This window comes from Somniosus microcephalus, chromosome 21 (assembly GCF_052327205.1).
Source record: "Somniosus microcephalus isolate GS21.2 chromosome 21, FLI_Smic_1.0, whole genome shotgun sequence".
Classification (NCBI taxonomy): domain Eukaryota; kingdom Metazoa; phylum Chordata; class Chondrichthyes; order Squaliformes; family Somniosidae; genus Somniosus; species Somniosus microcephalus.
Genome location: NC_141007.1, coordinates 75,586,507 through 75,609,465, shown reverse-complemented (window position 1 = coordinate 75,609,465; position 22,959 = coordinate 75,586,507). Strand labels below are relative to the sequence as shown.

The window sequence follows — 22,959 nt, the reverse complement described above, 5'->3', positions numbered from 1 at the left end:
GTGTGTGTGGTGTGTGTGTGGGGTGTGTGTGTGGGGTGTGTGTGGGGTGTGTGTGGGGGTGTGTGTGGGGTGTGTGTGGGGTGTGTGTGTGGGGTGTGTGTGTGGGGTGTGTGTGTGGGGTGTGTGTGTGGGGTGTGTGTGGGGGTGTGTGTGGGGTGTGTGTGTGGGGTGTGTGTGGGGTGTGTGTGTGGGGTGTGTGTGTGGGTGTGTGTGTGGGGTGTGTGTGTGGGGTGTGTGTGTGGGGTGTGTGTGTGGGGTGTGTGTGGGGTGTGTGTGTGGGTGTGTGTGTGGGGTGTGTGTGTGGGGTGTGTGTGTGGGGTGTGTGTGTGGGGTGTGTGTGTGGGGTGTGTGTGTGGGGTGTGTGTGGGGTGTGTGTGGGGTGTGTGTGGGGTGTGTGTGTGGGGTGTGTGTGTGGGGGTGTGGTGTGTGGGGTGTGTGTGTGGGGTGTGTGTGTGGGGTGTGTGTGTGGGGTGTGTGTGGGGGTGTGTGTGGGGTGTGTGTGTGGGGTGTGTGTGTGGGGTGTGTGTGTGGGGTGTGTGTGTGGGGTGTGTGTGTGGGGTGTGTGTGTGGGGTGTGTGTGTGGGGTGTGTGTGTGGGGGTGTGTGTGGGGTGTGTGTGTGGGGTGTGTGTGTGGGGTGTGTGTGGGGTGTGTGTGGGGTGTGTGTGTGGGGTGTGTGTGTGGGGTGTGTGTGTGGGGTGTGTGTGTGGGGTGTGTGTGTGTGGGGTGTGTGTGGGGTGTGTGTGTGGGGTGTGTGTGTGGGGTGTGTGTGTGGGGTGTGTGTGTGGGGTGTGTGTGTGGGGTGTGTGTGGGGTGTGTGTGGGGTGTGTGTGTGGGGTGTGTGTGGGGTGTGTGTGGGGTGTGTGTGCGGTGTGTGTGTGGGGTGTGTGTGTGGGGTGTGTGTGTGGGGTGTGTGTGGGGGTGTGTGTGGGGTGTGTGTGGGGTGTATGTGTGTGGTGTGTGTGTGGGGTGTGTGTGTGGGGTGTGTGTGGGGTGTGTGTGGGGTGTGTGTGTGGGTGTGTGTGTGGGGTGTGTGTGTGGGGTGTGTGTGGGGTGTGTGTGTGGGGTGTGTGTGGGGTGTGTGTGGGGTGTATGTGTGTGGTGTGTGTGTGGGGTGTGTGTGTGGGGTGTGTGTGGGGTGTGTGTGGGGTGTGTGTGTGGGGTGTGTGTGTGGGGTGTGTGTGTGGGGTGTGTGTGGGGTGTGTGTGTGGGGTGTGTGTGTGGGGTGTGTGTGGGGTGTGTGTGGGGTGTGTGTGGGGTGTGTGTGTGGGGTGTGTGTGTGGGGTGTGTGTGTGGGGTGTGTGTGTGGGGTGTGTGTGTGGGGTGTGTGTGGGGTGTGTGTGGGGTGTGTGTGGGGTGTGTGTGTGGGGGGTGTGTGTGTGGGGTGTGTGTGTGGGGTGTGTGTGGGTGTGTGTGTGTGGGGTGTGTGTGTGGGGTGTGTGTGGGGTGTGTGTGTGTGGGGTGTGTGTGTGGGGTGTGTGTGGGGTGTGTGTGTGGGGGGTGTGTGTGTGTGGGGTGTGTGTGTGGGGTGTGTGTGTGGGGTGTGTGGGGTGTGTGTGTGGGGTGTGTGTGTGTGGGGTGTGTGTGTGGGGTGTGTGTGGGGTGTGTGTGTGGGGTGTGTGTGGGGTGTGTGTGTGTGGGGTGTGTGTGTGGGGTGTGTGTGGGGTGTGTGTGTGTGGGGTGTGTGTGGGGTGTGTGTGGGTGTGTGTGTGGGGTGTGTGTGTGGGGTGTGTGTGTGGTGTGTGTGTGTGTGGGGTGTGTGTGTGGGGTGTGTGGGGTGTGTGTGTGGGGTGTGTGTGTGGGGTGTGTGTGTGGGGTGTGTGTGTGGGGTGTGTGTGTGGGGTGTGTGTGGGGTGTGTGTGTGGGGTGTGTGTGTGGGGTGTGTGTGTGGGGTGTGTGTGGGGTGTGTGTGTGGGGTGTGTGTGTGGGGTGTGTGTGTGGGGTGTGTGTGTGGGGTGTGTGTGTGGGGTGTGTGTGTGGTGTATGTGTGTGGTGTGTGTGTGGGGTGTGTGTGTGGGGTGTGTGTGGGGTGTGTGTGGGGTGTGTGTGTGGGGTGTGTGTGGGGTGTGTGTGTGGGGTGTGTGTGGGGTGTGTGTGTGGGGTGTGTGTGGGGTGTGTGTGTGGGGTGTGTGTGGGGTGTGTGTGTGGGGTGTGTGTGGGTTGTGTGTGGGGTGTGTGTGTGGGGTGTGTGTGGGGTGTGTGTGGGGGTGTGTGTGTGGGGTGTGTGTGGGGTGTGTGTGTGGGGTGTGTGTGGGGTGTGTGTGTGGGGTGTGTGTGGGGTGTGTGTGTGGGGTGTGTGTGTGGGGTGTGTGTGTGGGGTGTGTGTGGGGTGTGTGTGTGGGGTGTGTGTGGGTTGTGTGTGGGGTGTGTGTGTGGGGTGTGTGTGGGGTGTGTGTGGGGTGTGTGTGTGGGGTGTGTGTGGGGTGTGTGTGTGGGGTGTGTGGGGTGTGTGTGTGGGGTGTGTGTGGGGTGTGTGTGTGGGGTGTGTGTGGGGTGTGTGTGGGGTGTGTGTGTGGGGTGTGTGTGGGGTGTGTGTGGGGGGTGTGTGTGTGGGGTGTGTGTGTGTGGGGTGTGTGTGTGGGGCGTGTGTGTGGGGTGTGTGTGGGGTGTGTGTGGGGTGTGTGTGTGGGGTGTGTGTGTGGGGTGTGTGTGGGGTGTGTGTGTGGTGGTGTGTGTGTGGGGTGTGTGTGGGTGTGTGTGGGGTGTGTGTGTGGGGTGTGTGTGTGGGGTGTGTGTGTGGGGTGTGTGTGTGGGGTGTGTGTGTGGGGTGTGTGTGTGGGGTGTGTGTGGGGTGTGTGTGTGGGGTGTGTGTGTGGGGTGTGTGTGGGGTGTGTGTGGGGTGTGTGTGTGGGGTGGGTGTGTGGGGTGTGTGTGTGGGGTGTGTGTGTGGGGTGTGTGTGGGGTGTGTGTGGGGTGTGTGTGTGGGGTGTGTGTGTGGGGTGTGTGTGGGGTGTGTGTGGGGAGTGTGTGTGGGGTGTGTGTGGGGTGTGTGTGTGGGGTGTGTGTGTGGGGTGTGTGTGGGGTGTGTGTGGGGTGTGTGTGTGGGGTGTGTGTGTGGGGTGTGTGTGTGGGGTGTGTGTGGGGTGTGTGTGTGGGGTGTGTGTGTGGGGTGTGTGTGTGGGGTGTGTGTGGGGTGTGTGTGGGGTGTGTGTGTGGGGTGTGTGTGTGGGGTGTGTGTGGGGTGTGTGTGGGGTGTGTGTGGGGTGTGTGTGTGGGGTGTGTGTGTGGGGTGTGTGTGGGGTGTGTGTGGGGTGTGTGTGTGGGGTGTGTGTGTGGGGTGTGTGTGGGGTGTGTGTGGGGTGTGTGTGTGGGGTGTGTGTGTGGGGTGTGTGTGTGGGGTGTGTGTGTGGTGTGTGTGTGTGGGGTGTGTGTGGGGTGTGTGTGTGTGGGGTGTGTGTGTGGGGTGTGTGTGGGGTGTGTGTGGGGTGTGTGTGGGGTGTGTGTGTGGGGTGTGTGTGTGGGGTGTGTGTGGGGTGTGTGTGTGGTGTGTGTGTGGGGTGTGTGTGTGGGGTGTGTGTGTGTGGGGTGTGTGTGTGGGGTGTGTGTGTGGGGTGTGTGTGTGGGGTGTGTGTGTGTGGGGTGTGTGTGTGGGGTGTGTGTGTGGGGTGTGTGTGGGGTGTGTGTGGGGTGTGTGTGGGGTGTGTGTGTGGGGTGTGTGTGTGGGGTGTGTGTGGGGTGTGTGTGGGGTGTGTGTGTGGGGTGTGTGTGGAGTGTGTGTGGGGTGTGTATGGGGTGTGTGTGGGGTGTGTGTGGGGTGTGTGTGTGGGGTGTGTGTGTGGGGTGTGTGTGTGTGGGGTGTGTGTGTGGGGTGTGTGTGTGGGGTGTGTGTGTGGGGTGTGTGTGGGGTGTGTGTGGGGTGTGTGTGTGGGGTGTGTGTGTGGGGTGTGTGTGTGGTGTGTGTGTGTGGGGTGTGTGTGTGTGGGGTGTGTGTGTGGGGTGTGTGTGTGGGGTGTGTGTGTGGGGTGTGTGTGTGGGGTGTGTGTGGGGTGTGTGTGGGGTGTGTGTGTGGGGTGTGTGTGGGGTGTGTGTGGGGTGTGTGTGTGGGGTGTGTGTGGGGTGTGTGTGGGGTGTGTGTGGGGTGTGTGTGTGGGGTGTGTGTGTGGGGTGTGTGTGTGGGGTGTGTGTGGGGTGTGTGTGTGGGGTGTGTGTGGGGTGTGTGTGTGGGGTGTGTGTGTGGGGTGTGTGTGTGGGGTGTGTGTGTGGGGTGTGTGTGGGGGGTGTGTGTGGGGGGTGTGTGTGTGGGGTGTGTGTGTGGGGTGTGTGTGTGGGGTGTGTGTGTGGGGTGTGTGTGTAGGGTGTGTGTGGGGTGTGTGTGTGGGGTGTGTGTGTGGGGTGTGTGTGTGGGGTGTGTGTGGGGTGTGTGTGTGGGGTGTGTGTGTGGGGTGTGTGTGTGGGGTGTGTGTGGGGTGTGTGTGTGGGGTGTGTGTGTGGGGTGTGTGTGGGGTGTGTGTGTGGGGTGTGTGTGGGGGGTGTGTGTGTGGGGTGTGTGTGTGGGGTGTGTGTGGGGTGTGTGTGGGGTGTGTGTGTGGGGTGTGTGTGTGGGGTGTGTGTGGGGTGTGTGTGTGGGGTGTGTGTGGGGTGTGTGTGTGGGGTGTGTGTGGGGTGTGTGTGTGTGGGGTGTGTGTGTGGGGTGTGTGTGGGGTGTGTGTGTGGGGTGTGTGTGGGGTGTGTGTGTGTGGGGTGTGTGTGTGGGGTGTGTGTGTGGGGTGTGTGTGTGGGGTGTGAGTGTGGGGTGTGTGTGTGGTGTGTGTGTGGGGTGTGTGTGGGGTGTGTGTGTGGGGTGTGTGTGGGGTGTGTGTGTGTGATGTGTGTGTGGGTTGTGTGTGTGGGGTGTGTGTGTGGGGTGTGTTAGGTGGGGTGGGTGTGTTGGGTGGCCTGGGACGACAGGGAACTGTGGATAGGCTGTGCAGCCTTGTTTTAAGCAACCTATCTTTGTTCCGCCTGGAGAGGCTGCACTCTGTTTATTCCTGAAGACTGACTTGTGTTACAGGTGCTCTAATAATGGGCCAACCTTCTGAATTGAAGTCACCTTCCCTTGTGACACAGAGTGCTGCAAGTGCAGTATCGTGTTCCCTTATCTGGGTCCTTAAAATCAGGGATCTCTGCACATTCTTTTAAATTCTAATTCCGATTGTGGTGCCGGAGATGATATCAGATCCAGCCCTTTTGTGTTTTATCCCTTCTCCCAGCACAATCTCGAACGGTCATTTATAAATTCTGCTTCGCAAACAGGTCCTGTCTGCTCTCCCATTCAAATAAAAACCCAATTCGATCAGGCAACCGCTAGCAGATTCCGTAACCTTCAATATCGTCAGTTATCCTAGTGAAGTGGCAAGTTCCACGCTGCATTTCCCCCTGACTGTGTTATCAGACCAGGCCACGATTAATGAACAATTGTTATCGGTGTGCGGCTGGTTCGAGTTGTTTGGTGTCGTTGGGTTGTGCACAGACGCTGCACATTGCAGGGGAGGACACTTTTACACTCGCTGGAGAATCTTGATGAGCAACACCTTGCATTCATAAATCGCCTTTAACATAGTAAAACATCCCGCGGTGCTTCACAGGAGCGATTATCAAACAAAATTTGACAGTGAGCCACATAAGGAGATATTAGGGCAGGTGACCAAAAGCTTGGTCAAAGAGGAAGGTTTTAAGAGCATCTTAAAGGAGGAGAGAGAGAGGCGGAGAGGTTTAAGGAGGGAATTCCAGAGCTTAGGGCCCAGGCGGCTGAAGGCACGGCCACCAATGGTGGAGCGATTAAAATCAGGGGATGCGCAGGAGGCCAGAATTGGAGGAGCGCAGAGATCTCGGAAGGTTGTAGGGCGGGAGGAGGTTACAGAGATAGGGAGGGGCAAGGCCGAGGAGGGACTTGAAAACAAGGATGAGGATTTTAAAATGGAGGCGTGGCCAATGTAGGTCAGTGAACACAGGAAACTCAGGGGTGAAATTCTGTAAACTCGAATCGAAACTTCCAGCCTTGCAGTTTGGAATTGAAGCCGACCTGTGCCACCTATTTATAACTTGTGGTTTTATCCTGCCTGGCCTGTATTCTGACATATATTGGCCCAGTCCAGCCCGACCTGCATATCTTCAGGAGCTCCCACTGCAGTGCCTCTACTGGCAGAAGCATGCAATTACAGTGTGACAGGTTTACATAGCCAGGTACCATTGTAAATGTGGATGTAGTAATTTATAATGGTACAAGTGTAATTTTAAAAGTTCAGTCATTTGCAGTTCTGACGAAAGGTCATCGAGCTGAAACGTTAACTCTGTTTCTCTCTCCGCGGATGCTGCCTGACTCGCTGAGTGTCTCCAGCATTTTCTGTTTGTATTTCAGTCATTTCCTGTAAGGTTTTCTGACTTGGTAATCTGGCCTGCTGCCAAAGGCAGGAGCTGGAGTGTTTCCGGCAGCTGGCAATGCGCAGACCCTTTGAACCTCTGTTTGTCCTCAACATGTGCCAGTTGAGACCATTTCCTCGCAGTGAGTGTGTGAGCAGAGGCCTTAAAGGGACAGGCCACATTAAACCATGTTCCACTTTAGCAATTGCCCACCAGAGTTCAGACTGCTCAGGGACAAGGCCACAGTATATATATATAAAAATAAGATTGTGCTGCTCTTGGGGTTTATAACAGCGCAGTAATCAACCAGGAACTGTAGAGATCGCACTGTAAAGATTCATGATAAGAACACACTGATAACTCAGTTCCTTTTTGCTGCTAAAGGCATTTGAAAAGAGATGTGTCCAAAGGATGTTTATGGGTCTGCTTGTTTTTTCTGCCTTTGGCAGGCTATAATTCTTAGAAAATATTAAGATCTGATTCAGTGAATCAGACATGAGCTGCAAAACAGGAGCTTGGCTGCAAAGCACAGTGTGTTTAGACAGCACAGCAACATTTCGCATGACAGTTAGCGCCTGATAAATGCATTTCAGAATCGGAGCGTAAAATCTCAGTGAGCCAAATCTGGGGTAACAGATCATTCACCACATTGGTTAGAATCCCAATGGACCAAACCCCTTCCCATTCACTCCCATTGTACAGAATCCCAATACACCAAACCCCTTCCCATTCACTCCCATTGTACAGAATCCCAATACACCAAACCCCTTTCCATTCACTCCCATTGTACAGAATCCCAATACACCAAACCCCTTCCCATTCACTCCCATTGTACAGAATCCCAATGGACCAAACCCCTTCCCATTCACTCCCGTTGTACAGAATCCCAATACACCAAACCCCTTCCCATTCACTCCCATTGTACAGAATCCCAATGGACCAAACACCTTCCCATTCACTCCCATTGTACAGAATCCCAATGGACCAAACCCCTTCCCATTCACTCCCATTGTACAGAATCCCAATGGACCAAACACCTTCCCATTCACTCCCATTGTACAGAATCCCAATGGACCAAACCCCTTCCCATTCACTCCCGTTGTACAGAATCCCAATACACCAAACCCCTTCCCATTCACTCCCATTGTACAGAATCCCAATGGACCAAACACCTTCCCATTCACTCCCATTGTACAGAATCCCAATGGACCAAACCCCTTCCCATTCACTCCCATTGTACAGAATCCCAATGGACCAAACCCCTTTCCATTCACTCCCAATGTACAGAATCCCAATGGACCAAACTCCTTCCCATTCACTCCCATTGTACAGAATCCCAATGGACCAAACCCCTTCCCATTCACTCCCATTGTACAGAATCCCAATGGGCCAAACCCCTTCCCATTTCCTTACACTGTGTAGAATCCTAACCCTGATCTAAGGTGACAAGCATTCATTGATAACTCATTGTTTTCGGGCTCACTCAGTCTCATCGACCCACTGTCTAATTAAGATGAGAGACAGTGCCACAGTCCAGAATTCTAATTGTGAAAAATATCTTTTCATCAATACTTTCTGTCATTTTTGTTTATAGTGAATAATTAAATGAATGATTCAAAGGGCTTGTGTTTCTTAATTTAAGAAATCCCAATGCAATTACAATCCTGACTTATCAGGATAAATGTCACATTGCCAGTGGCTGCAAAGTAGGGTGGCCCACCCTCCGGGATTGACCTGGAGTCTCTGGGAATTGAAGATTAATCTCCAGGGCAACTGCTGGGAGCAGCACCCCAGCGAAAACATCACCGGGGCGTTAAAAACAACCCTCTTTTAAAAAACATTCCCTTGAACATTTTTGTGCGCTAGTTGTAAAAAATCTGAGACACGGGGACTGAGAGTCAAGAATCATCCACTCGGGTACTGAAGAGCCTGTCCACTTTCCGATTGGTATGGGAAGGCGGGGCTTCGTGAGGATGGACGTGTCGGGCGACCAATGGCGGGAGAGTGGGGGCGGGGCAGTTGGAGGCAGGCGGTCATGTGATGAAACCTCCAGGAATCCGTCCAACCAGAGTTGGCGACCAATCTCAGCCAGCCTCAATCCTCAGGCCACATGGTCATGCCTGGCCACAGCTGGGGATGTCACCAACTTTAGCCAATCAGCTGTCTACCGATGCACGAAGCAGGGCCTTGGTGAGACCACACCTTGAGTATTGTGTGCAGTTCTGGTCGCCTTATCTGAGGAAGGATGTTCTTGCCATGGAAGGAGTTCAGCGAAGATTCACCAGGCTGATACCTGGGATGGCAGGAATGACGTATGAGGAGAGATTGGGTCGACTGGGCTTGTACTCGCTGGAGTTTAGAAGAATGAGAGGGGATCTCATTGAAACTTATAAAATTCTGACAAGACTGGACAGACTAGATGCAGGAAGGATGTTCCCGATGGTCGGGGAGTCCAGAACCAGGGGTCACAGTCTAAGGATAAGGGATTGTCAGGGCAAGGCTGGTTCTGGACCCAAGTACAGACAGACGAGGCGAGAAGCTGGTATGCAGTCTTAAATAAAAGTACTTTACTAGAATCACACAGGTAAACAGTTACAAACATAGGAGCTCAAGACAAGCTACCACTAGGCAAACGGCTTGTCAAGACTGAGCACAGAGGGAAGAAACCACAGAACTTAAATACAAGAAAAAACAGGTGAAACCAATAAACCTGATAAAAGGCAGTTAAGTAATAAACACAGGAGAAACTAGTAACAATTAGCAAAGGGAAAAAAACAAGTGAAGGTGCCATCTAGGGGTTACTGAGGGAACTAACCGGCATCCTCACAGGGGCAGGCCATTTAGGACAGAAATGAGGAGGAATTTCTTCACCCAGAGAGTGGTGAGCCTGTGGAATTCTCTACCACAGAAGGCAGTAGAGGTCAATTCATTAAATATCTTCAAGAAGGAGTTGGATATACTGTACTTCTTAAGGCTAAAGGGATCAAGGGGTATGGGAGAAAGCAGGGACAGGGCACTGAATTTGGATGATCAGCCATGATCGCATTGAATGGTGGACCAGGCTCGAGGGGCCGAATGGCCTACTCCTGCTCCTATATTCTATGTTTCTATGTTTCTATGTAAGTCACAGATGCATTGCTTGGCGTGGGCAATAGAAGTGAGCATGGTAGAGTAATGAAACATTAGAGAGTGGGAGGATTCCCCAGGTCCCAGGCGCTGCACCCACATTGCTCCATTGACCAATGCCCAAACTACATCAACAGGCATCGGCTCGACTCTCTCAATGTTCACCTATACAGGGCACAGTGGTATAGTAGTTGTGTTAGTCAACTTGTAATCACAAAGCCTGGGAACAGACTTCAAGTAATTCGGCAAAATAGTCAGAGGGGAGATGAGGAGAATCATTTTTACGCAGCGAGTTGTTGTGATCTGGAATGCGCTGCCTGAAAGGGCGGTGGGAGCAGATTCAATAGTAATTTTCAAAAGGGAATTGGATAAATACTTGAAAAGGAGAAATTTGCAGGGCACGGGGGAAAGAGCGGGGGGGAGTGGGGCTAATGGGACAGGTCTGTCAGAGAGCTGGCACAGGCACGATGGGCCGAGTGGCCTCCTGCTGTGCTTTATGATTCTATGATTCTAATAATCCGGAGAACACGAGTTAAAATCCCACCGTGGGAGTTTGAGAATTCGAATTTGGTTTAAAAACTCTGGAAATAAAAAGCTCGTAGTAAACTTGACCATGAAGCTGCCAGATTTTCGTTAAAAATCCATTGATCGCACAAATTGGTCAACCCTAAGTGGTGGTTGACTTCTTCCTAAACCACTGCAGGCTGTGTAGGGGTTTGTTATGACTGAGTGGGTCACTGGGTCACATCAGAGGGCAGGTGAGCGTCAACTATTGGTGAGCGTTTGGACTCACATAAGGACGGCAGGCTTCCTTCCCTGAAGGACGTCAGTGAACCGGTTGGGTTTTAACGACTATCCGGCAGTTTCAGGGTCACTTTTACTGACACCAGCTTTTTATTCCCAGACCTTTTTCATACATCGAATGTACAGCACAGAAACAGGCCATTCGGCCCAACTGGTCTGTGCCAGTGTTTCTGCTCCACACGAGCCTCCTCCCGCCCCTCTTCATCTCACCCCATCAACACATCCTTCTGTTGCTCTCTCCCTCATGTGTCTATCGAGCTTCCCCTTAAATGCATCGATGCCATTCGCCTCAACCACTCCCCGTGGTAACTGAATTCAAATTCTCAAACTAGCAGGGTGGGATTCTGAAATCTTGGCCTCGGGATTACTAGTCCAGTAACATCACCACTACACTGGCGTGCCCGTCCAATCTCTGGCCAGAGAAGCCCCATGGGAAACCTAGGTCCGTGTGTTGCTGCCTTCAACTCGAACCCAGTGTCTGCTAAATTCTACAGCAATAGTCAGATGTCACGTGCATGGTTCAGTAAACTGTGTGGAAATAATTATCATTTTTGTAAAAGCATCTCCTCTCAGAGCTGGAACTGATGTGGATTGCAAAATAACAATAATGACCACATTCAATAGCTGTTATCCTGTATATTCAATGGCAGTGCGAAGGGCATTGCATAAAAGGTGCTTTAGCTGTTCAGTCCTGACAACCAGTCCTTCACACTGGCATTATCCTGACATCAACCTCGCAGCTGTGTCGTGCAACAGCGAGTGAAACTCAGCAGCCAGTAATTTATTCTCATAATTGTGTGTCGGCTCCTGTACATGTACAGCACACAGCCGGTAAAAGGGAGCGATTCACTGCCATCTGGTACTGTACGGCCCGTGTGTGTCTCAGTGTCAGCTCCTGTACATACAAACTGGGTAAAAGGGAATGATTCACTGCCATCTGCTACTGTACGGCCCGTGTGTGTCTCAGTGTCAGCTCCTGTACATGTACAGTACACACAGCGGGTAAAAGGGAATGATTCACTCCCGTCTGGTGCTGTACAGCCCGTGTGTGTCTCAGTGTCAGCTCCTGTACATACAAACTGGGTAAAAGGGAATGATTCACTCCCGTCTGGTACTGCACGGCCCGTGTGTGTCTCAGTGTCAGCTCCTGCACATACAAACTGGGTAAAAGGGAATGATTCACTCCCGTCTGGTACTGCACGGCCCGTGTGTGTCTCAGTGTCAGCTCCTGTACATACAAACTGGGTAAAAGGGAATGATTCACTGCCGTCTGGTACTGTACGGCCTGTGTGTGTCTCAGTGTCAGCTCCTGTACATACAAACTGGGTAAAAGGGAACGATTCACTCCCGTCTGGTACTGCACGGCCCGTGTGTGTCTCAGTGTCAGCTCCTGTACCTGTACAGTACACACAGCGGGTAAAAGGGAACAATTCACTGCCGTCAGGTACTGTATGGCCCGTGTGTGTCTCAGTGTCAGCTTCTGTACATACAAACTGGGTAAAAGGGAACGATTCACTCCCGTCTGGGACTGTACGGCCCATCTGTGTCTCAGTGTCAGCTCCTGTACATGTACAGCACACACAGCGGGAAAAAGGGAACGATTCACTCCCGTCTGGTACTGTACCGCCCGTGTGTGTCTCAGTGTCAGCTCCTGTACATGTACAGTACACAGCGGGTAAAAGGGAACGATTCACTCCCGTCTGGTACTATACAGCCTGTGTGTGTCTCAGTGTCAGCTCCTGTACATACAAACTGGGTAAAAAGGAACGATTCACTCCCGTCTGGTACTGCACGGCCCGTGTGTGTCTCAGTGTCAGCTCCTGTACATACAAACTGGGTAAAAGGGAATGATTCACTCCCGTCTGGTACTGTACGGGCCGTGTGTGTCTCAGTGTCAGCTCCTGTACATGTACAATACACACAGCGGGTAAAAGGGAAATGATTCACTCCCATCTGGTACTGCACGGCTTGTGTGTGCCTCAGTGCCAGCTCCTGTACATACAAACAGGGTAAAAGGGAACGATTCACTCCCGTCTGGGACTGCACGGCCCGTGTGGGTCTCAGTGTCAGCTCCTGTACGTACAAACAGGGTAAAAGGGAACGATTCACTCCCGTCTGGGACTGCACGGCCCGTGTGTGTCTCAGTGTCAGCTCCTGTACATACAAACTGGGTAAAAGGGAATGATTCACTCCCGTCTGGTACTGTACGGGCCGTGTGTGTCTCAGTGTCAGCTCCTGTACATGTACAATACACACAGCGGGTAAAAGGCAGCGATTCACTGCCATCTGGTACTGTACGGCCCGTGTGTGTCTCAGTGTCAGCTCCTGTACATACAAACTGGGTAAAAGGGAATGATTCACTGCCGTCTGGTACTGTATGGCCCGTGTGTGTCTCAGTGTCAGCTCCTGTACATACAAACAGGGTAAAAGGGAACGATTCACTCCCGTCTGGTACTGTACGGCCCGTGTGTGTCTCAGTGTCAGCTCCTGTACATGTACAGTACACAGCGGGTAAAAGGGAGCGATTCACTCCCATCTGGTACTGTACAGCCTGTGTGTGTGTGTCTCAGTGTCAGCTCCTGTACATGTACAGCACACACTGCGGGTAAAAGGGAATGATTCACTCCCGTCTGGTACTGTACGGCCCATGTGTCTCTCAGTGTCAGCTCCTGTACATGTACAGTACACACAGCGGGTAAAAGGGAGCGATTCACTCCCGTTTGGTACTGTACGGCCCATGTGTGTCTCAGTGTCAGCTGCTGTACATGTACAGTACACAGCGGGTAAAAGGGAACGATTCACTCCCGTCTGGTACTGTACGGCCCGTGTGTGTCTCAGTGTCAGCTCCTGTACATGTACCGCACACAGCGGGTAAAAGTGAACGATTCACTCCCGTCTGGCACTGTACGGCCCGTGTGTGTCTCAGTGTCAGCTCCTCTACATGTACAATACACACAGTGGGTAAAGGGAACGATTCACTCCCGTCTGGTACTTTACGCCCTGTGTGTGTCTCAGTGTCAGCTCCTGTACATGTACAGTACACACAGCGGGTAAAAGGGAACGATTCACTCCCGTCTGGTACTGTACGGCCCTGTGTGTCTCAGTGTCAGCTCCTGTACATGTACAGTACTCACAGCGGGTAAAAGGGAACGATTCACTCCCGTCTGGTACTGTACGGCCCGTGTGTGTCTCAGTGTCAGCTCCTGTACATGTACAGTACACAGCGGGTAAAAGGGAGCGATTCACTCCCGTCTGGTACTGTACGGCCCGTGTGTGTCTCAGTGTCAGCTCCTGTACATGTACAGTACACAGCGGGTAAAAGGGAGCGATTCACTCCCGTCTGGTACTGTACGGCCCGTGTGTGTCTCAGTGTCAGCTCCTGTACATGTACAGCACACACAGCGGGTAAAAGGGAGCGATTCACTCCCGTCTGGTACTGTACGGCCCGTGTGTGTCTCAGTGTCAGCTCCTGTACATGTACAATACACACAGCGGGTAAAAGGGAACGATTCACTCCCGTCTGGTACTGTACGGCCCGTGTGTGTCTCAGTGTCAGCTCCTGTACATGTACAATACACACAGCGGGTAAAAGGGAGCGATTCGCTCCCGTCTGGTACTTTACAGCCCGTGTGTGTCTCAGTGTCAGCCCCTGTACATGTACAGCACACACAGCGGGTAAAAGGGAGCGATTCACTCCCGTCTGGTACTGTACGGCCCGTGTGTGTCTCAGTGTCAGCTCCTGTACATGTAAAGCACACAGCAGGTAAAAGGGAATGATTCACTCCTGTCTGGTACTGTACGGCCCGTGTGTGTCTCAGTGTCAGCTCCTGTACATGTACAGTACACAGCGGGTAAAAGGGAGCGATTCACTCCCGTCTGGTACTGTACAGCCTGTGTGTGTCTCAGTGTCAGCCCCTGTACATGTACAGTACACACAGCGGGTAAAAGGGAGCGATTCACTCCCGTCTGGTACTGTACGGCCCGTGTGTGTCTCAGTGTCAGCCCCTGTACATGTACAGTACACAGCAGGTAAAAGGGAACGATTCACTCCCGTCTGGTGCTGTACGGCCCTGTGTGTCTCAGTGTCAGCTCCTGTACATGTACAGTACACACAGCGGGTAAAGGGAACGATTCACTCCCATCTGGTACTGTACAGCCCGTGTGCGTCTCAGTGTCAGCTCCTGTACATGTACAGTACACACAGCGGGTAAAAGGGAGCGATTCACTCCCGTCTGGTACTGTACGGCCCGTGTGTGTCTCAGTGTCAGCTCCTGTACATGTACAGTACACAGCAGGTAAAAGGGAATGATTCACTCCCATCTGGTACTGTACGGCCCGTGTGTGTCTCAGTGTCAGCTCCTGTACATGTACAGTACACACAGCGGGTAAAAGGGAGCGATTCACTCCCGTCTGGTACTGTACAGCCCGTGTGTGTCTCAGTGTCAGTTCCTGTACATGTACAGTACACACAGCAGGTAAAAGGGAACGATTCACTCCCATCTGGTACTGTACGGCCCGTGTGTGTCTCAGTGTCAGCTCCTGTACATGAACAGTACACACAGCGGGTAAAAGGGAACGATTCACTCACGTCTGGTACTGTACGGCCCGTGTGTGTCTCAGTGTCAGTTCCTGTACATGTACAGTACACAGCAGTTAAAAGGGAACGATTCACTCCCGTCTGGTACTGTACGTTCCGTGTGTGTCTCAGTGTCAGCTCCTGTACATGTACAGCACACAGCGGGTAAAAGGGAACGATTCACTCCCGTCTGGTACTGTACGGCCCATGTGTGTCTCAGTGTCAGCTCCTGTACATGTACAGTACACAGCGGGTAAAAGGGAACGATTCACTCCCGTCTGGTACGGTACGGCCCGTGTGTGTCTCAGTGTCAGCTCCTGTACATGTACAGTACACACAGCGGGTAAAAGGGAACGATTCACTCCCGTCTGGTACTGTACGGCCCGTGTGTGTCTCAGTGTCAGCTCCTGTACATGTACAGTATACAGCGGGTGAAAGGGAATGATTCACTCCCGTCTGGTACTGCACGGCCCGTGTGTGTCTCAGTGTCAGCTCCTGTACATACAAACTGGGTAAAAGGGAATGATTCACTGCCGTCTGGTACTGTACGGCCTGTGTGTGTCTCAGTGTCAGCTCCTGTACATACAAACTGGGTAAAAGGGAACGATTCACTCCCGTCTGGTACTGCACGGCCCGTGTGTGTCTCAGTGTCAGCTCCTGTACCTGTACAGTACACACAGCGGGTAAAAGGGAACAATTCACTGCCGTCAGGTACTGTATGGCCCGTGTGTGTCTCAGTGTCAGCTTCTGTACATACAAACTGGGTAAAAGGGAACGATTCACTCCCGTCTGGGACTGTACGGCCCATCTGTGTCTCAGTGTCAGCTCCTGTACATGTACAGCACACACAGCGGGAAAAAGGGAACGATTCACTCCCGTCTGGTACTGTACCGCCCGTGTGTGTCTCAGTGTCAGCTCCTGTACATGTACAGTACACAGCGGGTAAAAGGGAACGATTCACTCCCGTCTGGTACTATACAGCCTGTGTGTGTCTCAGTGTCAGCTCCTGTACATACAAACTGGGTAAAAAGGAACGATTCACTCCCGTCTGGTACTGCACGGCCCGTGTGTGTCTCAGTGTCAGCTCCTGTACATACAAACTGGGTAAAAGGGAATGATTCACTCCCGTCTGGTACTGTACGGGCCGTGTGTGTCTCAGTGTCAGCTCCTGTACATGTACAATACACACAGCGGGTAAAAGGGAAATGATTCACTCCCATCTGGTACTGTACGGCCCGTGTGTGTCTCAGTGTCAGCTCCTGTACATACAAACTGGGTAAAAGGGAATGATTCACTGCCGTCTGGTACTGTATGGCCCGTGTGTGTCTCAGTGTCAGCTCCTGTACATACAAACAGGGTAAAAGGGAACGATTCACTCCCGTCTGGTACTGTACGGCCCGTGTGTGTCTCAGTGTCAGCTCCTGTACATGTACAGTACACAGCGGGTAAAAGGGAGCGATTCACTCCCATCTGGTACTGTACAGCCTGTGTGTGTGTGTCTCAGTGTCAGCTCCTGTACATGTACAGCACACACTGCGGGTAAAAGGGAATGATTCACTCCCGTCTGGTACTGTACGGCCCATGTGTCTCTCAGTGTCAGCTCCTGTACATGTACAGTACACACAGCGGGTAAAAGGGAGCGATTCACTCCCGTTTGGTACTGTACGGCCCATGTGTGTCTCAGTGTCAGCTCCTGTACATGTACAGTACACAGCGGGTAAAAGGGAACGATTCACTCCCGTCTGGTACTGTACGGCCCGTGTGTGTCTCAGTGTCAGCTCCTCTACATGTACAATACACACAGTGGGTAAAGGGAACGATTCACTCCCGTCTGGTACTTTACGCCCTGTGTGTGTCTCAGTGTCAGCTCCTGTACATGTACAGTACACACAGCGGGTAAAAGGGAACGATTCACTCCCGTCTGGTACTGTACGGCCCGTGTGTGTCTCAGTGTCAGCTCCTGTACATGTACAATACACACAGCGGGTAAAAGGGAACGATTCACTCCCGTCTGGTACTGTACGGCCCGTGTGTGTCTCAGTGTCAGCTCCTGTACATGTACAATACACACAGCGGGTAAAAGGGAGCGATTCGCTCCCGTCTGGTATTTTACAGCCCGTGTGTGTCTCAGTGTCAGCCCCTGTACATGTACAGTACACACAGCGGGTAAAAGGGAGCGATTCACTCCCGTCTGGTACTGTACGGCCCGTGTGTGTCTCAGTGTCAGCCCCTGTACATGTACAGTACACAGCAGGTAAAAGGGAACGATTCACTCCCGTCTGGTGCTGTACGGCCCTGTGTGTCTCAGTGTCAGCTCCTGTACATGTACAGTACACACAGCGGGTAAAGGGAACGATTCACTCCCATCTGGTACTGTACAGCCCGTGTGCGTCTCAGTGTCAGCTCCTGTACATGTACAGTACACACAGCGGGTAAAAGGGAGCGATTCACTCCCGTCTGGTACTGTACGGCCCGTGTGTGTCTCAGTGTCAGCTCCTGTACATGTACAGTACACAGCAGGTAAAAGGGAATGATTCACTCCCATCTGGTACTGTACGGCCCGTGTGTGTCTCAGTGTCAGCTCCTGTACATGTACAGTACACACAGCGGGTAAAAGGGAGCGATTCACTCCCGTCTGGTACTGTACAGCCCGTGTGTGTCTCAGTGTCAGTTCCTGTACATGTACAGTACACACAGCAGGTAAAAGGGAACGATTCACTCCCATCTGGTACTGTACAGCCCGTGTGTGTCTCAGTGTCAGCTCCTGTACATGAACAGTACACACAGCGGGTAAAAGGGAACGATTCACTCACGTCTGGTACTGTACGGCCCGTGTGTGTCTCAGTGTCAGTTCCTGTACATGTACAGTACACAGCAGTTAAAAGGGAACGATTCACTCCCGTCTGGTACTGTACGTTCCGTGTGTGTCTCAGTGTCAGCTCCTGTACATGTACAGCACACAGCGGGTAAAAGGGAACGATTCACTCCCGTCTGGTACTGTACGGCCCATGTGTGTCTCAGTGTCAGCTCCTGTACATGTACAGTACACAGCGGGTAAAAGGGAACGATTCACTCCCGTCTGGTACTGTACGGCCCGTGTGTGTCTCAGTGTCAGCTCCTGTACATGTACAGTACACAGCGGGTGAAAGGGAATGATTCACTCCCGTCTGGTACTGTACGGCCCGTGTGTGTCTCAGTGTCAGCTCCTGTACATGTACAGTACACAGCCGGTAAAAGGGAACGATTTATGTTGCTGTTGTCTCTGCACAAAATGCTATCAGCAAAGATGAGCAGTGATAGGTTTGCGCATGTTGTATAGAATAAGCCAATCGGGAGCAAGTTTCAAGGCTCTTGTTTCCCTTGTCTAACATTGGGCAGCGGGCCTGATGACAGTTTGTGTTGCAATATTTATGTTGCTGGTGCAATCATTAACAACAGCAGCGATATTAATAATTAACATCCACCTCACAAGACATGGAAGGAAAAAAACCTTCCACTTCACAAAACAGACATTGTGTCTGGGTTACGTTTAGAAGGTTCAGGGCTGTTTAGTTTCGAAGTATATTGGGGTGGGGTGGACGGCACTTGGTGTTGCGAGAGTGTTAAATCGGGCATCGGCGAGCATTTCAGACGCTCCCAAGATCTGTGACTGCTTTCCAATTTGCAGCGGACCGCTTCCTGTAATCACCAGGCTGATCCCTGGGATGAGAGGGCTGCCCTATGAGGAGAGATCGAGCAGATTGGGCCGATACTCTCTGGAGTTTAGAAGAATGAGCGGTGATCTCATTGAAACATACAAGATTCTGAGGGGTATGACAGGGTAGATGCAGGGAGGTTGTTTCCCCTGGCTGGGGCGTCTAGAACCAGGGGTCACAGTCTCAGGATAAGGGGTCGGCCATTTAGGACTGAGATGAGGAGGAATTTCTTCACTCAGAGGATGGTGAATCTTTGGAATTCTCTGCCCCAGAGGGCTGTGGATAAATTGACTATATTCAAGGCTGAGATTGATACGCTTTTGGACCCACAATTAAGAAGCAGGAGCCTTGTAATGGTTGCTTCCTAGGGATCAATGATAATAATGCTGTTGGAAATAGTTGGGCCATCGCAAACTCTCAGCTGAGGAAAAGAGTACGGTGTGAGGGAGGGAAAAAGAAAGAAGAAAGACTTGGATTTCTGTAGCGCCTTGCACCACCTCAGGACGTCCCAAAGTGCTTTACAGCCAATGAAGTACTTTTTTGAAGTGTAGTCACTGTTGTAATGTAGGAAACACGGCAGCCAATTTGCAAACAGCAAGATCCCACAAGCAGCAATGTGACAATGACAAGATAATTTGTTCTTTAGTGATATTGGTTGAGGGATAAATATTGGCCCAGGACACCGGGGAGAACTCCCCTGCTTTTCTTCGATGGGATCTTTTATATCCACCTGAGAGAACAATTTAACATCTCATCCGATGGACGACACCTCTGACAGTGCAGCACTCCCTCAGCACTGCACTGGGAGTGTCAGCCTAGATTTTTGTGCTCAAGTCTCTGGAGTGGGTCTTGAACCCACAACCTTCTGACTCAAAGGAGAGAGAGAGCGCTGTCCACTGAGCCAGGGCTGGCACTGGAGCATCCATGGCAAGGGGCCTTGAGTTTATTTTCTCACTGCTACTAAGGGGAGAGCTCTTTCAAAGAGCCGGCACAGGCACGATGGGCTGAATGGCCTCTTTCGGAGTTGTATGATTGTATGATTCTACACGGTGATTTAACACTAACCGAATATGTTCGAATCGGGTCTGATTCTTTTTTCTTGTTATTTCTTTTTTCAACAGTTCCCTCGTTCTGGGGGTTGGTAAATTCCGCCTGGAATCTGTGTTCAGTTGGAAAAAGGCAGTCGCCTATCAACATTGAGACGAGCCATATGATCTTCGACCCCTTCCTCACACCTCTCCGTATTAACACAGCGGGCAGGAAGGTAAGTGGCAACGAACAACATCCACAATGTTTTCACTCAGTTGTTGAGTCTCTGGAAACCTCGGCCGTCATCTTGAAATGCGTGGGTGAAAAATCTCCAAGTCATGTTTTATTTTTCCCATCTCTGGGCTATTTGGACATTCTGTCCAAGTTGACTGTTCATAAACTACAGAAAAATAAGAATTCACTTGCGATCGTTACCCAGCCTTGGGGAAATCCCACTGCTTTAATTACTTTACTCTCAACTAAAATTAAATAGATTAAAAGGCAGCCCGACCTGCTGATTGAATATTTATGAGAACATGTTTTTGATACTTCTGACATTTCTGCAGGAAATGTGTCGGAATGGTTAGCAATGGATGGACCAGGGTCTCTTGTCTATTGAAACGAGAAGGCTGAGGGGTGACCTAATAGAGGTCTTTAAAATTATGAAAGGTTTTGATAGAGTGGACACAGAGAGAATGTTTCCACTTGTGGGGAAGAGCAAAATCAGAGGCCATCAATAGAAGATAGTCACCAAGAAATCCAATAGGGAATTCAGAAGAAACTTCTTTACCCAGAGAGTGGTGAGAATGTGGAACTCGCTACCACAGGGAGTGGTTGAGGCGAATAAGAACATAAGATTTAGGAGCAGGAATAGACCATTCGGCCCCTCGAGCCGGCTCCGCCATTCAATAAGATCATGGCTGGTCTTTGACCTCAACTCCACTTTCCCGCCTTATCCCCATATCCCTCGATTCCCCAGAGTCCAAAAATCTATCGATCTCTGTCTTGAATATACTCAACGACTGAGCCTCTGGGGTAGAGAATTCCAAAGATTCACCACCCTCTGAGTGAAAAGATTTCTCCTCATCTCAGTCCTGAATGGCCGACCCCTTATCCTGAGACTGTGCATTTAAGGGGAGGCTAGACAAGCACGTGAGGGAGAAGGGAATAGAGGGTTACGCTGATAGATTTAGATGAGGAAAGAAGGGAGGAACTCGAGTGGAGCATAAACACCGGCATGGACTGGTTGGGCCGAATGGCCTGTTTCTGGGCCGTATATTTTATGTAAACCTATGTAATGTTACAAGGTACGGGAGAGTAGGACTAATATTACTGCACTATTAGAGGTCGGGATTAATAATATAGAAGTTGAGTTCAAATCCCACTGTGGGCAGTTTAAAAATTCTAATTGAAATCTAGAAATAAAAAGCTGTTATCAGTAAAAGTGACCATGAAGTTGTCGGTCACTAATGTCCTTTTGGGGAAGGCCATCTACCGTCCATACCTGGTCTGGGCCTATATGTGACTCCAGTCCTCACACCAACATGGCTGACATTTAACTGCTCTCTGAAGGGACCTAGGAAGCCACTTGGTTGTGTCCAGCGTAACTAGGGATGGCCAATAAATGCCGGCCTTGCCAGTGATGGCCACATCCCAAGAATGAATGGAAAGGAACATTGCAATGCTACCTGATATTGTATTGAGCTGTGCTTTTTTGGGGGAATTAATCAGTTTATCTGTTTCCAATTGCAGAATACTCAATTTAACTGTGACTATCTGCTAAGACTTGAGAACACAGATTGTAACCACATAAAAGCTGTTGGAAATCTGCTGAGAGATTAAGGAAATGTGCGGATAAATAAAACGAAATAATATCCAAGTACAATGAGGATTGAGCTCGGAGATGGGAAGGCTGGGAAAGTGCTATCGAGACAGAGTTAGGGACAGAGTGGGACTGAGAAAGAGCAGATAGAGGGAGGGTCGAAGAGAAAGAGACTGGGACCACAAAAGAGGGAAGCTCAGAAAGAAATTGCATTTTTATAGCGCCTTTCATGACCTCAGGACATCCCAAATCGCTTTACAGCCAATGAAGTACTGTCGCTAATAACAACAGAAAATGCTGGAAACACTCAGCAGGCCAGGCAGCATCCGTGGAGAGAGAAACAGAGTTAACGTTTCAGGTCTGGGACCCTTCATCAGAAATTGAGGCCTAGAAATTCACTATGGCCCCGCCAGCTGGCTAGCGCCCAAAAGTTAGCGCTGGGTGCGGAGCCAGTTGCGACTGTCAGATATTCAGTTTTTGCACCCCAAGTCGGAACCGGGCGCTATTCCAGGGTGTGCCCGTCCCCGCTTGGGGCGCTGAAACTGAATTTCAGCGCTCTAGATGCCGCTGCGACACCCGATGCGGTGCGGCAGGCTGCGGTACTGCAGGCCTCCTCCTTCTCTTAAGGTGGAGGTGCCTGCAACAGGGAGATCGCCGCTGGATTGTGCCGGCAAATGAGCCCGGCACCACGCAGAAGTGCCGGGCTCGCGGAAAGCAGCCGGCAATGCCGCGGGGGGGGTGGTGGAGGAGGCCGGGGAAGGAGGTGCGGGCATGCGGCCGCCGAAAAAGCGGCCGGCCGCACCTCCACCTTTATGCGCCCCACTAAGGCTGCAGTAAGGCCCTGGTCTCCGGATGTTAGTAGCGGCCGCCACAGAGGAGGCGGCGGCAACTGAATATGGGCGTCGAGCCGGCATCGGGGCGGAAACGGGGCACTGCGCACACCGATGACGTCATCGGTGCCGGCGCAGCGCTACCGGCTACCGCCGCCATTACCGCCGAGCTCAATATCAGCGCAACCTCCTCTATTGGCGCAGAAGCCCTCTTTGGGCGGTAACTGGCCGCAAAGCTGGCCGCGCCTTACTGAATTTCTAGGCCTGAGTATTTCCAGCATTTTCTGTCGTTATTTCAGATTTCCAGCATCCGCAGTATTTTGCAATTGAAGTACTGTCACTGTTGTAGGGCCAGAAATTCCAGGCCAGAAGCGTGAGTACGGTCGGGTTACTCACGCATCTGGCCGTTGGAAATGCCGGCGTTCAGCAGGAACAGCGCATGCGGGGAACGCCGGCATTTCCAGACCCGAGGTCTATTCACAGCGCGTGCGACTGCACAGGCAGCGCTTGCGCAGTGAACTTTGTAGATTTCACTGATGGATTCAGTGAGGGTAAGTCCCTAGAACTTACACTTGAAAAAAGCAAGTGTAAAGTTGTTCATTGGCTGGGGAAGGAGATATATTTTATGGAGGAGCTTATGAAATGCAATATTTAGGTTTGGGAAAGGGAGGGAAGTTATTTTAAGAAATTTTAACTAAGTTTTAAACTTTAATTTTTTTTTTTTAAACGAGTTTTCAGAA

The 22,959-nt window shown here is 51.9% G+C and overlaps 1 protein-coding gene across 2 annotated transcripts in view; it reads left to right on the top strand.

Moving 5' to 3' along the window:
* LOC147102982 (carbonic anhydrase-related protein 10) overlaps positions 1–22,959 on the top strand; it is a 908,938-nt gene that overhangs the window by 557,646 nt on the left and 328,333 nt on the right. For both annotated transcript variants that reach the window (XM_085964066.1, XM_085964067.1), the window contains exon 3: positions 19,660–19,802. In XM_085964066.1, the coding sequence (XP_085820192.1) occupies positions 19,660–19,802 (143 nt within the window). The remainder of the gene's footprint in view (positions 1–19,659; positions 19,803–22,959) is intronic.